The sequence below is a fragment of the Pelobates fuscus genome, chromosome 2, assembly GCF_036172605.1.
Source record: "Pelobates fuscus isolate aPelFus1 chromosome 2, aPelFus1.pri, whole genome shotgun sequence".
NCBI classification, from domain to species: Eukaryota; Metazoa; Chordata; class Amphibia; order Anura; family Pelobatidae; genus Pelobates; species Pelobates fuscus.
Genome location: NC_086318.1, coordinates 135,179,555 through 135,197,621, shown reverse-complemented (window position 1 = coordinate 135,197,621; position 18,067 = coordinate 135,179,555). Strand labels below are relative to the sequence as shown.

Genomic DNA, 18,067 nt, shown 5'->3' with positions numbered 1-18,067 from the left:
CACCAAAACCATTAGATTAATATGAAGTGGTTTGGGTGCATAGAAGTATCACTTTAAAAGCACTGAGCAATGCTTGGCAATAAAATTGTGGTTTTTATCACTGACTGATGTTTGATATCATACATACAGGTTGCTGCTGGGGAAAAGATTCCACTCAATCAGGATGAAATTAATCTGCAAGGTCATTCTTTTGAAGCCAGAATTTATGCTGAAGACCCTGATAACAACTTTATGCCTGGAGCCGGCCCACTGCTGCATCTGTCTACACCACCAGCTGATCCATTCACCCGCATTGAAACTGGAGTAAAGCAAGGTAACGAGATGTGTATTAGTGCATCTAACAAAGATTTATAGAATAAGTTTATATTTGCTGCATTATTTTAAAATTCAGTAAGTAAGGTTTATTATTTAAAGGGAAACGTTATGCACTTATGGTACACAAAATAAATCTCCCCATGATTACAATTCCAGATCTGTGGTTTTGCAAGAAATGCAAAGGAAACTTTTGTCATGGTACCACCTACTTATCTTTCTTTTCCTATTGGATGAGGGAGAACAGATAGCAGGAACTCAGAGCTCTGTAGTATTTTATAGCAATTAAGACAATCCAGAATTATTGATGAAGTGAAACAGATTTATAGGGAGGAATGGTCCAAAATGTATCTTCAATGTTGTGCAAGTCTTATAGGCAGCTACAGAAAATGTTTGGTGGAGATTGTTGCTATTTAAAGGAACACTATAGCCACCCAGACCACTTCATCTCAGTGAAGTGGTCTGGGTGCAGTTTCCGTGTCCTTTTTAACCCTGCAATGTTTTGCAGTATTTGAGAAACTGCAATATTTATATTGCCGGGTTAAGTCCACCTCTAGTGGATGTCAGTATGACAGCCACAACGTCGCTTCTGCGGCACAGACCAAGGAAAACTCTGTCATATGATGCAATAGCCCTACAGGAAAGCACTGACTCAATGTTTTCCTATAGGGAATTTTGAAAGCGCACATTGTATTGATCATTGGCGGAGGGGGACATGCCTCCTCTTTGATGCTGCGGTAGGTGGTGATACGGTGAGCATTGCAGAGGGAGCCTCAGTGCTGGAAAACGTTAAGTAACATTTTTTTAATTAAATACCCGTGGGGACACCAAAATAGTAGTAGGGACAGAGACACTATAGCATTTGGTATAAAGATTTGTATTCTTAACGCTATAGTGTTCCTTTAAAAGAGGATCCACAAGTTTCCATCAATGTCTTCAATATAAATCTGAAAAGTACATCTAATTGTGTGCTATTAGTTTAAACAGATTGTGTTTGTCTATAACGGTGACTTGGATGACGGTCAGGACACTCTTTCTGAGCAATCTTTGCTGAAATTCTGGTAATTCCAAAGGGTTCACAAACGTTTTCTTGCAACTGTATGTTGTTGCATAGTTTTATTACCTTTTAATATTTTCGTTTGGATACTACCAATTGATTTGGCATCAAATTATATTATTGATCCGTTAAGAGGGAACCTAATGGAGATATACAAATTAATATCTTTATTATTTCTCAAGGTGATGAAGTTTCCGTGCACTATGACCCAATGATTGCTAAATTGGTTGTGTGGGCTGAAGATCGCCAAGCAGCACTCCGAAAGTTAAAATATTCCCTGCACCAGTACAATGTAAGTAACATGAACTAACTATAAAGGATCCTCTCAACAGAGTTGTTAATAAATGCTCGGTCACGAGATAAACATATGTATTAACTCTGATCATCAGGGTTGTTAACAATAACTGCTGGATCACAAGATGAAATATGTTTCCTGTTTGCTTCATAATAACCACTATCTCTGGTTTCTTACATATGTAGAATATATATTATTTTATAAGACACAACAAGTTACAATATTAATGAAAGCTGCATTTATGTAGACTAAAAGGGCATGACTGAGTGTTAAAGTGCTAAAGGTCCGTTCCACACAATATGCTTTTTTTTTTATTTATTATTTTGGTAAAAATGTGTTATTGTGTTGCCAATTTTTAAGATCATTGTGTAAGGCTAACAAGTTTGGGCTTTTATTTGATTGATGTAACTCAGGGAGGAGAACCCATGCTCTAGGACCAGGACTGAGTGACTGCAAAAAATCCACTTGTTAATTGAAATACTAGCTCATTAAAGTTGTGTTTATCATGCCAGGAGAACCCTTGAACTATTCCAAGGTCAGGGGGAAAACTGTTTTACAATGCTTTGCCACTTACCTAGGTTCTGCTGAGCCTCAATAACTTGCATTCAAATGACCTTGCCATAATGGTGATTTAAAAATAAAACAAACAAACATATTATACAATCCAAAATATAAAATCATGTGATGTCTGAGACCATTTAATAAACTTAAAACCATTTAATTACATTAAATTGAAATTGTTGATGTTAAAGCAGCATTGTCACCGTCTGGGGTCTGTGCAGAATTCGTAAAAGGCACCCAACGGTGACGTCACTGCTGGGGCTCTGGTGGTCGGGTGGAGCAGGTAAAGGTGAGTTCTGCTTACCTGTCCCTCGTTGGCGCTGCCATCTTCCTTCTGCGGGTGTTCTTCAGCTCTTGTGCTTCTGCTTAGGGAGCTGACGTCACTGCTGTACTCTTCGCATGTGCGAGAGGACAGCATTGAGGTCTGTGGAGGATCCTGCCAGATTGTGGATTCTCCATAGACAGAGCCAATTCCCTGCAGCCATCACGTGTGACGGCTGGGTGGATTGACACTTGTAGATGGTGGTAGCTCTGCCCAGTGTCTAGAAGTGTCAGGCGTAGGAAATATTCTGAGTATATACATGTACACTAAGCATCACTGCATATGTACAGCTATGGGGAAATCAAAGATCTCCCTTGAGGCTCAGTTCAGGCTTCTGTTTTGAAACTGCTTGTGCCGAGTGCAGATTGAAAATATTTCTATCCCAAGCTCCGGCCATTCAGAGGTTTGCACAATTTACAATGGCAACACTCTAAAAACTACCCAGTGCCGGATCTCAAAAAAGGAGCATACTCAGTCTGCACTCAGGAGACGTGCAAAACTAGAGTCATTCACCGTAGACCACCAGGTAGCTACATGTCCCACCCCTACATGGAACAAGGTAAGAAGCAGCAAGGGCAGAAATACATTTTAAATAAATAAATAAAAAATAAAAAAAATACCCCCACATAATAGAACCTAAATACCACGCTACAAATACACAGACAATATCCCTTAAACACACGCTCACTACATCCCCTATACACACATAGGAGGAATTTTACTGTAATTAAAGTACTGGTTGTTTTGTTTTTCTTCTAAATTACTAGTTAAAATATATTGGAATGTCTTGTATTATGGTGCTTCTTATTTTTAGAAAATATGGTGATAATGTTGTGCACTTGCCTGTTTTGTGTAGTGTATGTATTTTATCTAATTATATCTTTTGAAGTGTAAATTATTTTACATTTTCGTTTGTAAAAATAGGCAGTGGTTGATTATGCAACAGATGCCTCCAGTACGTCATGCTCTTTGGTAGAGTTATATCTAAGCACTCTAATTAATTTTTTCTTTTCAGATTGTTGGATTGAGCACCAATATTGATTTCCTCCTCAGCCTGTCTGATCACCCTGCATTTGAAGCTGGGGATGTACACACTAATTTTATTCCCCAGCATCACAATGAACTCTTTCCTCCCAAGCAAGAAACCTCAGGAGAGATGTTGTGTCAAGCTGCACTGGGCCTCATCCTGAAGGAGAAAGCCTTAGGCAATGAGTTTAATTTACAGTCTGGAGGTATGAGGTTTTTTTTATTTCTCCTCTTTATACTCAGTAACCAGTAAAGAACTTTGTTGGTGTTATTTCTGTATTTCATCCTAGGCAGCATTAGTTATAAAAGCTTTTTATCATATCTAAATGAAATTTGAGAGGTGACGATTGTTTTGCCACTGGTTCCTGTGTTAGAACATTCTCCCAGTTCTTTGTTCATTACCATTTTCACTGTTCGTATTGATTTTAGAATTTAAACAAGTGTAAGGCACTTTTAAAACTTACGAGATGTGTCCACTAATATAGTTTAGCCACATACACCATATACACAGCATTAAAGTACAGTATCTCACAAAAGTGAGTACATCCCTCACATTTTTGTAAATATTTTATATATTTTCATGTGACAACACTGAAGAAATGACACTGCTGCAATGTAAAGTAGTAAGTGTACAGCCTGTATACAGCCTCAAAATAACTCAACACACAGCTATTAATGTCTAAACCATTGGCAACAAAAGTGAGTACACCCCTAAGTGCAAATGTCCAAATTGGGCACAATTAGCCATTTTCCCTCTCTGGTGACGTGACTCTCGTTAGTGTTACAAGGTCTGAGGTGTGAATGGGGAGCAGGTGTGTTATCTCTCTCATACTGGTCACTGGAAGTTCAACATGGAACCTCATGGCAAAGAACTCTCTGAGGATCTGAAAAAAAGAATTGTTGTGCTACATAAAGATGGCCTAGGCTATAAGAAGATTGCCAAGACCCTGAAACTGAGCTTCATCACGGTGGGCAAGACCATACAGCAGTTTCACAGGACAGGTTCTCCTCAGAACAGGCGCCGCCATCAGGGGGTGACAACCGTGACGGTTGTCACGGGCCCGGCGGTCCTGGGGGGCCCGGACTGCTTTGGCAGTCCAGGGCCCCACAATTACACTCTGCACATATATATAGCGATCATCACTATATATATGTGCAGCCGCGGGCCCCCCGGCTCCCTGTATTTGCAGAGGGGGCCCAGCGGACTGCAGGAGCACTTTCCAGCATTTGCCTGTCTCTAACTCCCGCGAGATGTGCGGTCGGTAGAGCGTTGCCATGGGTTACCATGGCAACGCTCCGCGCGATGCGCAAACCACGTCTCGCGGGAGTTAGAGACAGGCAAATGCTGGAAAGTGCTCCTGCAGTCCGCTGGGCCCCCTCTGCAAATACAGGGAGCCGGGGGGCCCCAGAATGCCATCGGACCACCAGGGATCAAAGGATCTTCCCCCCTCCCTGAACCAGGTAAGAAACAGGGAGGGGGGAATAACTTTCATTACATTCATACATGCACTACTAAACACACTAACACACACTGCATCCACTACACTAACACACACACACTGCATCCACTACACTAACACACACACTGCATCCACTACACTAACACACACACTGCATCCACTACACTAACACACACACTGCATCCACTGCACTAACACACACTGCATCCACTGCACTAACACACACTGCATCCACTACACTAACACACACACTGCATCCACTGCACTAACACACACACACTGCATCCACTGCACTAACACACACACACTGCATCCACTGCACTAACACACACACTGCATCCACTGCACTAACACACACACTGCATCCACTGCATTAACACACACTGCATCCACTACACTAACATACACACTGCATCCACTACACTAACATACACACTGCATTCACTACACTAACACACACTGCATTCACTACACTAACACACACACACTGCATCCACTACATTAACACACACACTGCATCCACTACACTAACATACACACTGCATCCTCAACACTAACATACACACTGCATTCACTACACTAACACACACTGCATTCACTACACTAACACACACACTGCATCCACTACACTAACACACACTCTGCATTCATTACACTAACACACACTCTGCATTCATTACACTAACACACACTCTGCATCCACAACACTAACACACACTCTGCATCCACTACACTAACACACACTGCATCCACTACACTAACACACACACTGCATCCACTACATTAACACACACACTGCATCCACTACACTAACACACACACTGCATCCACTACACTGACACACACTCTGCATCCACTACACTAACACACACACTGCATTCACTACACTAACACACACACTGCATCTACTAAACACACTGTATTCACTACACTAACACACTGTATTCACTACACTGACACACACACTGTATTCACTACACTGACACACAAGCTTTATTCACTACACTGACACACGCTTTATTCACTACACTAACACACATGCTTTATTCACTACACTAACACACACATACTGTATTCATTACACTAACACACACATACTGTATTCACTACACTGACACACTCTGCATCCACTACACTAACACACACACTGCATCCACTACACTAACACACACTCTGCATTCACTACACTGACACACACACTCTGCATTCACTACACTGACACACACACTCTGCATTCACTACACTGACACACACACTGAATTTATTACACTAACACACACTCTGCATTCACTACACTGACACACACTCTGCATTCACTACACTGACACACACTCTGCATTAACTATACACACAGCATCCATTACACAAACATCCTGTATTCACAGTACACGCACTACATCCACCACACATTTAAACATTCTGCATTCACTATACAGAGACACTGCGTCTAAAACACACACTACATCCACTAAACACATTGCATCTAGTACACACAAAAACTACATCCACTACACAAACTCACTACATCCACTACACACACTGCATCCGCTACACAAACACACACTCTGCATTCACTGCACAAACAGTATCTAATACACACAAACACTACATCCATTACACACATTCTAATTCACTTCCACTATACACACCACATTCAGTCCTGCATCATTGTTTGCGGACTAGGTAAGAGTCCTGTGGGCGGACTCGTGGGCGGGCCTGGGGGGATGGGGCGGGCCTGGGGGGATGGGGCGGGCCGGGGGGATGGGGTGGGGGGGCCCAGACCTTGTGCTTTGTCAGGGGCCCCAAAATTTCTGGTGGCGGCCCTGCTCGCCATAGTCGATCAAAGAAGTTGAGTGCACATGCTCAGCATCATATCCAGAGGTTGTCTTTAGGAAATAGACGTATGAGTGCTGCCAGCATTGCTGCAGAGGTTGAAGGGGTAGGGAGTCAGTCTGTCAGTGCTCAGACCATACCCCACACACTGCATCAAATTGGTCTGCATGGCTGTCATCCCAGAAGGAATCTAAAGATGATGAACAAGAAAGCCTGAAAACCATTTGCTGAAGACAAGCAGACTAAGGACATGGATTACTCGAACCATGTCCTGTGGTCCGTTGAGACCAAGATAAACTTATTTGGTTCAGATGGTATCACGCGTGTGTGGCGGAAACCAGGTGAGGAGTACAAAGACAAGTGTGTCTTGCCTACAGTCATGGTCATGGTGGTGGAAGTGTCATGGTCTGGGTTTGCATGAGTGCTGCCGGCACTGGGGAGCTACAGTTGATTGAGGGAACCATGAATGTCAACATGTACGGTGACATACTGAAGCAGAACATGTCTGGGCCGCAGGGCAGTATTCCAACATGATAACGACCCCAAACACACCTCCAAGAAGACCACTGCCTTGCTAAAGAAGCTGAAGGTAAATGTGATGGACTGCCAAGCATGTCTCCAGACCTAAACCCTATTGAGCATCTGTGGGGCATCCTCAAACGGAAGGTGGGGGAGCGCAAAGTCTCTAATATCCACCAGCTCTGTGATGTTTTTGTGGAAGAGGACTCCAGTGGCAACCTGTGAAGCTCTGGTGAACTCCATGCCCATGAGGGTTAAGGCAGTGCTGGAAAATACTGGTGGCCACAAAAAATATTGACAATGTGGACATTTCCACTTAGGGGTGTACTCACTTTTGTTGCCTACGGTTTAGACATTAATGGCTGTGTGTTGGGTTATTTTGAGGGGACAGAAAATTTACACTGCTACACTTTACTACACTTACTACTTTACATTGTAGCAGTGTGTCATATCTTCAGTTGTGTCACATGAAAAGATATAATAAAATATTTACAAAAATGTGAGGGGTGTACTCACTTTTGTGACATACTGTAACTCCTTAATACCACAACCAGTGATATTCTATCACTTTGTCACTTTAAGAATATGAAATATAAAACCAGAATACTTTGTTTTATACTTATAGACAAACATAGTACAGAGAGTATGTTCACTTTGTGTTAAAACCACCGCTCATCTCCTTTCTAGCTGGCACTCACATAAACCAGCAACACTTTTATAAAATAGAATGCAAAGAAAGTTAAAAACGCTTCCTTAAAATCTGTGTGAGTTCATATCAAGGGAAACTCACCATGAGCGCTATATATATCAATACTCCTTTATCGTCACGGTATTTGATTTTATGCTATAAGTACACTTGGATAGGAAGATTGAGCATACCTGTGAATGGGCCAATGGGAATAAGTGGAGTGGACGAGGAGTGCGACAGTCAAACTGTACACAGTCAGGAAGAGGGATGAGATCAGTGACCTGTCAGTGGAAGCCCACATGATCAGGGCAAAAGATCGTATACAGGAGGCAGACTCAGAGTTCCCATGTGTCTAGAGTACTATGGAAGAAGGGAGAGGAGGGACTGAAGAGCTTGAAATATAGTGTTTGTAGTCAGTTCCCTTTGTTGTGAACTCAAACTTTAAAGGGACACTATAGTCACCTGAACAACTTTAGCTTAATGAAGCAGTTTTGGTGTATAGAACATGCCCCTGCAGCCTCACTGCTCAATCCTCTGCTATTTAGGAGTTAAATCCCTTTGTTTATGAACCCTAGTCACACCTCCCTGCATGTGACTTGCACAGCCTTCCATAAACACTTCCTGTAAAGAGAGCCCTATTAAGGCTTTCCTTATTGCAAGTTCTGTTTAATTAAGATTTCCTTATCCCCTGCTATGTTAATAGCTTGCTAGACCCTGCAAGAGCCTCCTGTATGTGATTAAAGTTCAATTTAGAGATTGAGATACAATTATTTAAGGTAAATTACATCTGTTTGAAAGTGAAACCAGTTTGTTTTTTTCATGCAGGCTCTGTCAATCAAAGTCAGGGGAGGTGTGGCTAGGGCTGCATAAACAGAAACAAAGTGATTTAACTCCTAAATGACAGTGAATTGAGCAGTGAAATTGCAGGGGAATGATCTATACACTCAAACTGCTTTATTTAGCTAAAGTAATTTAGGTGACTATAGTGTTCCTTTAAATAAGAGGTTTTAATGTTCTTTTTTTCTTTCTTGTATATAAAACTTTGATGATATAAAACTATTGGGGTTCTCCCTGGTCTTTTTTCCCTCTCTAGTATTAACTTGTTCATCCCGCTCACACTCCAAGCACTAACTCTCAGAATGTGCCATACATGCCCAAAGTAGTGGTTTGATGAAGAACATTGATTACATCTTTTGTTCAGAACACACTGGCATGTAGCAGCATAGTAGGCCCACAGCAGGTTTGTCCATACATCAAGACTATCTCAAACTCATTGCCTTGCAATAACTGACGCTAAGTAAACAGAAATTAAAAGGATCCAACAATAGAAATTAATATCTTAGGGGCATACATAGGGGCAATATTTATTAACCCCTTAAGGACACATGACATGTGTGACACGTCATGATTCCCTTTTATTCCAGAAGTTTGGTCCTTAAGGGGTTAAGAACAATGGAAAAGTACTAAAAAGTGGATAATCTCTATTAAATCATATTGGTTCCACTTTTTAAACTTGGAACCTAAATTTCTTTATCTTTATAATTAAAATGGATGGATGGATGCATAGTCTTCCTAATAACAACATGATGGAGGCACCAATTCATCTTACAGACTGCAAACTATTGATCAGTATATCAAGAATAATTATTACCAATCTTTTGCGGCTTTTACATTTCTGTTTTCTATTTGAACATTTATTTTCTAGAACTGTCTACTCCATTCACTTCCAATAGTGGCAGACGAATGAATCTGTTATACACACGAAACCTCACTTTGCTTGACTGTGAAAAGAGTAAGTGCATTTTGGATTGTTGGCAATTTTAGTGCCAAAATGTTTACTTACATTTATTGCATCCTTTCTGCTAAAGTTAAAGGCAAATTCCAAGTGCTATATTTACTAGTATGCAATCTGTATAGTAAATGTATGTGTAAGTATATTTTCTACTTGTTTTTATTGCATTGCTTTTACATTACAACTAGTCTTCTGAAGTGGTTATGGTGCTCATGGTATTCCTATATAGGGACTCTCTATCGATGACTTTGCAGCACACATTACAAATATGTGATCTAGAACCACAATCATAAAAATGCTATTAGTAGAAAATACACACACAATCTAAATAAGCATCAATAACATCTGAAATAATACATTAAACATAACAATCAGGGTTGAAATATGTATCAAGAGCCAAGAGCTGTCCCGGGTTATAACTGAACACTCAACTAATGTAGCCAAAAGAGTCACCAGACTAGATATAATCAATTTCTTCTATAAATAGAAATGTTTCCTTTTAGTAAAATGTTTAACACAGGGTTCTATGCCAAAACTCAAATTGGAATGGCATGATCCAAACTCTTGCCGCTCATTGATTCATTATGTTAGCCACATACAGTAAGCCTATTTGTAACTGCAGTAAGTCAAAAGCGAGTTTACCAGCACACTTAAAGCATTCTAAATAATATCTATATTTATTTGTTTAACAGAAGTGGAGATGAGAATAAATTACAACCATGATGGATCGTTTGAAATGCATGTAAGTAATACATGTATTTAAATACAGGTTATTGTTCCTGTCATTTGGGATAGTACAACTGTAGTGACATTTATTAAATGTAAAGGAAAAAAAGTGTGTCCGTAGACGTTTTTTCTTCTATGTAATATTTTATTGTTATGATGTGTGCTATAATAAATATTTATATTTCTAAAATTATTAAATCAAATGTCATTATGTCATGTAGAAATGTAACTTCAAGAGGAACTGTCACTTCCCAGGATTTTTGTATTTTTTGCAGTTGAAGTTAATTTTGTAACATAAAAGGAATAAAGGCTACAGAAAATAATAATGTACATGTAATTCCAAAGACGGTTGGCATGCTCTCTGGCTAACCGCCCCAATGGAGGCCTGCTAAGTGTCGACTTAATGCTTTAATTACCTTCATTGCCTGCTAAAAGCAACTTCCACCCAGTCCCTCTGTCGTTAGTGGGGATGTTTCTTGCAGTTAGTCAGAACGTGGCCTGCCCTTAGAGGCATCAACTTTTGGCTTTGCCTGGTTTCCCTTTCTCGCGTGGGCTGTCACAGTGTCCTACAGACTTATTGTGTGTTTCATATACCGTAGAGATAACATTGTACTATTCTTAGCCACTATATGTAATTATATGTATGAACGATATCAGTATGGTGGACATTTCCCCGGTGTCTGATCTATCCTGACCTGCACGTACAGTAGTCAACCAGTCATTGGAACACAACCCAGCTTTAGAGTGTTTGGTCTTGCTATCTGGTATACCCACCGAGAACAATGGATAGCCAACCCAACCCTCTTTAATTGAGAGGCTAGAGGAAGGGGGATTGTAGGTGATTATAGGTGAGAGAGAGAGAGAGAGTGTGTGTGTGTGTATATATATATATATATATATATATATATATATATATATATATATATATATATATATATACCCGTGGCAACTTCAATCTGGATTATATTTTCCAGGATTTTTTGTGATATACAAACCTCCGATATTTAACGAATATGTGTCAGGGAAGTCTGAAAAAGAAAACTTACTGCAGTAATCCCCATTGCTGCATTTAGCTATATCCTGCAACTGAGTGCCTCCATCTTGGCTTCCTGATGATCTTCCTTTTATTGCAATGTATGCCATGGCTGTGCTTGGACTAAACTGTAGTTGAAACTCTTTTTTTTTTTTTTTTTTTTTTAATGCCCTATGGGGTATTACTCTTAAGTCCCACCCCTTAAAACCTGTAAAAAAAAAGAGAGTTTTACTTACTTGACATTCAGCCCTGTGTAAAGTTCCCAGTACTGGTCTTCCAAACCCATCCTGATGCCATCCTGCACTTGCACGATCCAGTCAAAGGCTTCTCATATAGAAGCCTGTGATTGGACCGTTTCACTGGTTCAGAGTGTATGCGTACAATCTAAGAGGAAGTGCGAGAAGAGGTGGGAGCAATATTTTAATTAAGAGGAAAAATAAAACCTCTATTTAAGTAGCAGAGGGAAGTGGGAAGGAACACACACAGGGAGGGGAACGATATCTTCTCCTTGCAGGTCCTCTGCCTACAAGGGAGAACATTTTTACATATGTTGCCAGCTTGTTGTGCACAATTAAAAATAACTATGAATGTGCAGTGTTTCCAGAAGAAATACTGCACGTCCAGTATCCGACCACTACAAATCACTGAAGTGATCACGGCGGTTGGAGTACATTTCAAGATTTAACTAGAATTACATCCTGGTTCACTTAGAAAAATGGAGTCTCACGTGAAAAAAAGGTTGACACAATTTATTTAATTATTTAAATTTTGATTGTAAGGCATGCTGGATTGATTTTTTATTTTTTATTTTTTTATTTATTTCAAGTATAATTTAACAATAAAATGAATTTAGTTCTACCCGTGTTTCTTTTACTCTAATCTGTTTTTATTTTTTATTCGGGGGGGGGGGGGGGGGTCATTTTAGTGTGATTTATTCTGTGATTTCTATGTTTTAATAAAAAAATAAATTTCAAAACCTCTTATGCTTTTTATATTGTAGATTCAGGATAAAGTGTGGAAAGTGTCAGGGGAACTTTTCAATGAAGGAGATGTAACTTATTTGAAATGCTCGGTGGACGGCACAGTTTGTAAATCCAAGCTGGTTATTCTGGATGGCACAATACATCTCTTCTCAATGGTAACACAGGAATCCTTTGTACTTCATAATGTTTCCAGATTCTAACCTACTGATGGATTAACATCCCTGCATGTTAGAATCTATCCAATTCATAATATACATTTTATTTAGTAATTGTGAAACTAGTTTGCTTCACGTTAATTTATTCAGAAGGTCTAGAAAAACCTAGTCCCTGTCTTCAACACACATGGACTTACTCAGGGCTTAACATTTCAAGCCTTGAAAGTTTCTCTTACTACAAGCCTGGAGAATACATGTCACACTCACTGGCTATGAATTTCTATTAGCCAGAACTACATTTTCTCTTGCCAGTGGCTAGTGTCAAGTGGAAATGTTCAGCCCTAGACTTGCTTATAGATAAACTTTGTTTTTTAATTAATATGAATTATTATTTTTGTTCTCTAACACGCATTTCCCATAAAGATATGACCCTTCCAAGAGTGTCATATACACATTGTAGCAGATTAAAATATTTTGTTGTCCACAAGACTTTGTCATCAATTGAGTGACTGGTGAGGGGAGGGACCCAAACTATAAATATTTCAATCTGAAAACCAATACATTTGCCAACAGTACTGCTAGCACAGTGTAAATATATATATATATATTTTTTTATTATACTATCCATTCAGCCGATGTTGTGAGTACCATGATTTGTGCACTTTGAAGCATTCTCAGTATACATTGACATTGACATATACCGTTAGCATTTTTACTAAAGGTTCCTTAACATATAAATCTGTTCTGATTTTGTCTCCTTTTTTCTTTTTTCTTCTTTTCGTGCTTCTTAATGATTTCACTTTTTTTTGTTACAGGAAAGAAGTGCACAGCTTGGTATTCCAACTCCAAAATTTTTGTCAGGAGTAAGCACTACAGTTTCTCAAGGAGGAGCAGTAGCACCAATGACTGGGACTATAGAAAAGGTAATGTGCGTGTTGCAAGTGGGGCCACCTTCATAGATGGTCAGGAAATAAAACATATTGGTAACTTATTAAAATAAAAAAGGATAGTGTAAGGAGCTAAAAAGTGGTACTAAATGTTTAGTCCGTAGCATACACAAAAGATTAAATGGCCTTCTCACCCAAACAACGTAATGCAGCTAGAGACTCATAAAATATTTTAGGAGTTCTTAACTAAAGAAACTCACTGCACACTAATACACACACGTTCCAAACTTCAGCTTGCTCTCACTTTGGTGTTTCGTATTCTCCAATCACGCGAGAGCTCAGTACTGGCCTCCTGTGAACTAGATCTCGATTTATTAAGCTATCAATGTTTAAAAAGAACTTTCAAAATCTTTCATCTATGAGAAAAAAACTAGGAGCTGACCAACATATATCGAAAATTATAGCATAAGGTAACACCTAGGAAATGGTAGTAGATGGGAAACTAATATAAAAGATTATTGATTGCATTTACCAATATCTTAATAACTATAACTAATAAAGGTTATATTTCATTTTTTTCCATTTACCTTCTTAGCTTCTAAATTACAAAAAATTCCATTGACTTTCATGATAACTTCTGACATTTGGGAATTTTTTGAACAGTATTTCATTATTTGGAAAGCTTATTTAATTGAGGCCCTAATTCGTGATGCATTTGCCCAATTACATTGTCTTCCTTTAAAGGTTATATTTTTCATTATTTTTAGATTTATAGAAAGTATTTTTTTTTTTAAAGGATTGCATTTCGTCGTCTTCTTCATGTCAATATTGTCTGCTTAATGAAATGTATATGCTTATCTGTAGGTGTTTGTAAAGGTGGGTGATCAAGTTAAAGCTGGAGATCCACTGATGGTTATGATAGCAATGAAAATGGAGGTGAGATTTTTGTTGTGAATGTGGCTTCTGTAAACTGTTCTTTCTTGCAGTCCTGTGATACGTAGATATCCTAGAGAAGTTACTTTTTAAATGAATTGTAAGTTTAGCAAGGCCTGTCACTTGTCCTGATCAAATTATCTGATATGACTTCAAGAAAATGTGATAAGAATAAGAAGAATATCATAAGTCAAAAATAAAGTCTGTCTCCAGATAATGAGTTAAACTCAATGGTGACACTAAGTTACAAAACCCAATTACAGGACAAAGGCATATATCAACCTTCATCACAGCAGGCTTTAGTGGTTATGGTACTTGGTATTTTCCTTTTGAGCCTGTATATGTTATGTGTGTTGCTTCCATGACTCTATTGAATATTTGTATTAATTCTTTTAAGTTTAATTGAGTGGCCTTTGCTTTGGCATTGTAACAAATGTGCAGATATCATTAAGCACAACTTGAGTAATGCACTTTGAGAAAGCTTTATTTTCTATTTCTGAAACATGAATTAATTGTGAATTGACCAGGGCCAACACTTTCCAGATTAATGAATATTACTTTCCTAGTGTAAGGCTTGCTAATTGACCATATAAATTAGTACTGCAGGCTGTAGACAGCATATAAATAATAGTTTATTACATTTAATAAAACTTAATATTTAAAAAAAAAAACACTTTTCTATCTGTCATTTTGGGGGTCATACTCCACTGTTATCTGACCAACTAGTGCCTAATCTAACTTGCTTGCTGCTGTGGTTGCTCTGTGTGATCCTGCAAAAGCAAGACACGTAGATTGTGCAATACTTGGTCAGATAACAGTAGTGTCTGAACCAACATGGCTGCCCAGCCTGTGGAAAAAAAAGTAACATTTTCTCCCCCAAAAAATCATTATATACATAAAATGTTTTGAAATCATTTGTTTTCTTTAACTGTAATCTTACAAAATGAAAAGTGAAAGTTTACTGGCAGTTGTCCTTTTGTACACCCATGGCTGACACATGAAAAGCATTAACATTTTTGAGCGACTCTCTGATCTGTTTCCTCTCACTATATAGACATTGACCGTTAAGATTTTTTGTTTATGCTTTTTCATAGATCGTTTTATATGAGGTTTTTAACTAAAGATCTGTTTCTTTACAGCACACAATACGTGCTCCAAAAAGTGGCACCATAAAAAAAATTTACTTTCTAGAAGGCACACAAGCCAATCGACATGCTCCGCTGGTTGAACTGGAGGAAGAAGTAGCCGAATCAGAATAATTTCCAGGAAATTAAATAATAAAACAAATATCTTGTTTATTACAAGATTAAAAACCTATAAATGTGTTTTCATTTGTTTATAATAAATATTTTACACACTTTGGGTTTATTTCATTTTTTATGTATTTTTTAAAAACAATGGTCAGTTTAAATATGGCTTACATGCAATTATTAATCCAGACAAAGATCATCAGTCACATGGCTTTATATAAAGGAAGAAAAAGTATTGAAACCAAAGTTATATTGCTGCTTTTAATGGGGGCCACTACATGCTTTAGTTTCACAAAACACTTTGCAGTACAGAGTATCCTTGTTTTGAGGGCTAAGTTCCAAAGGTATGAAAAATCTACATCATTGTTTTGTTATGCATTTTCTATTGCAACTCACATTTGCTAATTATTTGAATAATAACATGATTGATAGTAACTCTTAAGTCCTTAACCCCTTCAGGACGGAGTCAATAGTGCACGTTCTGCTGAAAACAAAACGTAAACAAAAACTGGAATTTGCGCTATATGTCTGTTCACCCGTAGTTCCCCTCTTTCAAATTATATGCACCCACACTTATTATATATCATTTTGTTCAGGAGAAACAGGGCTTTAATCTATCATTAACTATTCATATATGGAACATAATTTATTATGAATAAAATTTAAAAAAATGTGAGAAAATAAGATTTATTTTTAAATTTGTATTTCCGTCTGACATTTTAACTGTGAATGTCATAATACTGTTAGGTTTTACTGCAAAAAAATGCACATATTTGTAATCAGCGATGTCTCACGAGTACAACAGTACCCCCCATTAACAGGTTTTATGTTGTTTTAGAAAGTTACAGGGTCAAATATAGAACATTCCATTTTTAAATTGAAATTTTTCAGATTAGTAATGCTACCTTTGAGACGGTGTGGTAGCCCAGGAATGAGAATTACCCCCATAATGGCATAGCATTTGAAAAAGTAGACAAGCCAAGGTATTGAACGTGGGGTATGTTTAGTCTTTTTTAGTAGCCACTTAGTCACAAACACTGGCCAAAGTTAGCGTTCATATTTGTTTTTGTGTGAAAAAAGCAAAAAACGAATATTTGGCCAGTGTTTGTGACTAAGTGGCTACTAAGAAAGACTGGACATACCCCACTTGCAATACCTTGGGTTGTCTACTTTTGCAAAAGGTATGCCATCATGGGGGTAATTCTCATTCCTGGGCTACCATACGCTCTCAAAGGCAACATAACCAATCTGGCAAATTTCAATGTGAAAAAAATGAAATGCAAGCCTTATATGTGACTCTCTAACTTTCCAAAACACCATAAAACCTGTACATGGGGGGTACTGTTATTCTCGGGAGACTTCACTAAACACAAATATTAGTGTTTTAAAACAGTAAAACATATTACAACAATAATATAGACCATAAAAGTGCCGTTCGCTTGTAAAAAATGCGAAAAACTTCACTTTTACTTAAAATATCATCGTTGTAATACAATTTACCAGTTTGAAACACTATTATTTGAGTTCAGCGACGTCTCCCGAGTAAAACAGTACCCACTATGTACAGGTTTTATGGTGTCTTGGAGAGTTACAGGGTCAAATATAGTGCTTGCGAATTAAATTCTCTGCACTTTCTCCCTGTGTTGTCAGGCATGTCAATCAAATCACATAATTACGTTAAAAGATTATTTAAATATACACGTAGAATTTTAATATATATGCATTTAAAGGTATTTAAATTCTACGTGTATACTAATGTAATCTTTTATGTATTTATCTATATATATATATATATATATATATATATATTTGCGGTTATTTGTATTTTATATATAGATAGATATATATAGAATGTCATTCTAAGTGTATTTTGTTACCTATATATATATATATATATATATATATATATATATATATATATATATATATATATTAATAACAAAATACAGTTAGAATGAAATTACATATGCATATATAATTTATATTAAATTTTGTTTCAATATTTTATTTATTTATTTTATTATTTTATTTATTTTAATTATACGTATTTATATATAATATATATATGTACATCTATTATATATATAATATATATGTAACGTCATTCTAAATGTATTTTAATATTAATATATATACTTATATTAATATTAAAATACATTACGTATGATGTTACATATAATATGTATATATATTATATATATATATACATATATTATATATTTAAAAATGCATTTT

The 18,067-nt window shown here is 37.5% G+C and overlaps 1 protein-coding gene across 1 annotated transcript in view; it reads left to right on the top strand.

Moving 5' to 3' along the window:
• MCCC1 (methylcrotonyl-CoA carboxylase subunit 1) overlaps positions 1-15,948 on the top strand; it is a 29,213-nt gene extending 13,265 nt beyond the window's left edge. The window contains exons 11-19 of the mRNA XM_063442722.1: positions 130-313; positions 1,552-1,661; positions 3,563-3,779; positions 9,779-9,865; positions 10,558-10,607; positions 12,625-12,762; positions 13,578-13,685; positions 14,514-14,585; positions 15,722-15,948. Of these exons, the coding sequence (XP_063298792.1) occupies positions 130-313; positions 1,552-1,661; positions 3,563-3,779; positions 9,779-9,865; positions 10,558-10,607; positions 12,625-12,762; positions 13,578-13,685; positions 14,514-14,585; positions 15,722-15,841 (1,086 nt within the window). The 3' untranslated portion in view covers positions 15,842-15,948. The remainder of the gene's footprint in view (positions 1-129; positions 314-1,551; positions 1,662-3,562; positions 3,780-9,778; positions 9,866-10,557; positions 10,608-12,624; positions 12,763-13,577; positions 13,686-14,513; positions 14,586-15,721) is intronic.
• The last annotated feature ends 2,119 nt before the right edge of the window (positions 15,949-18,067 follow it).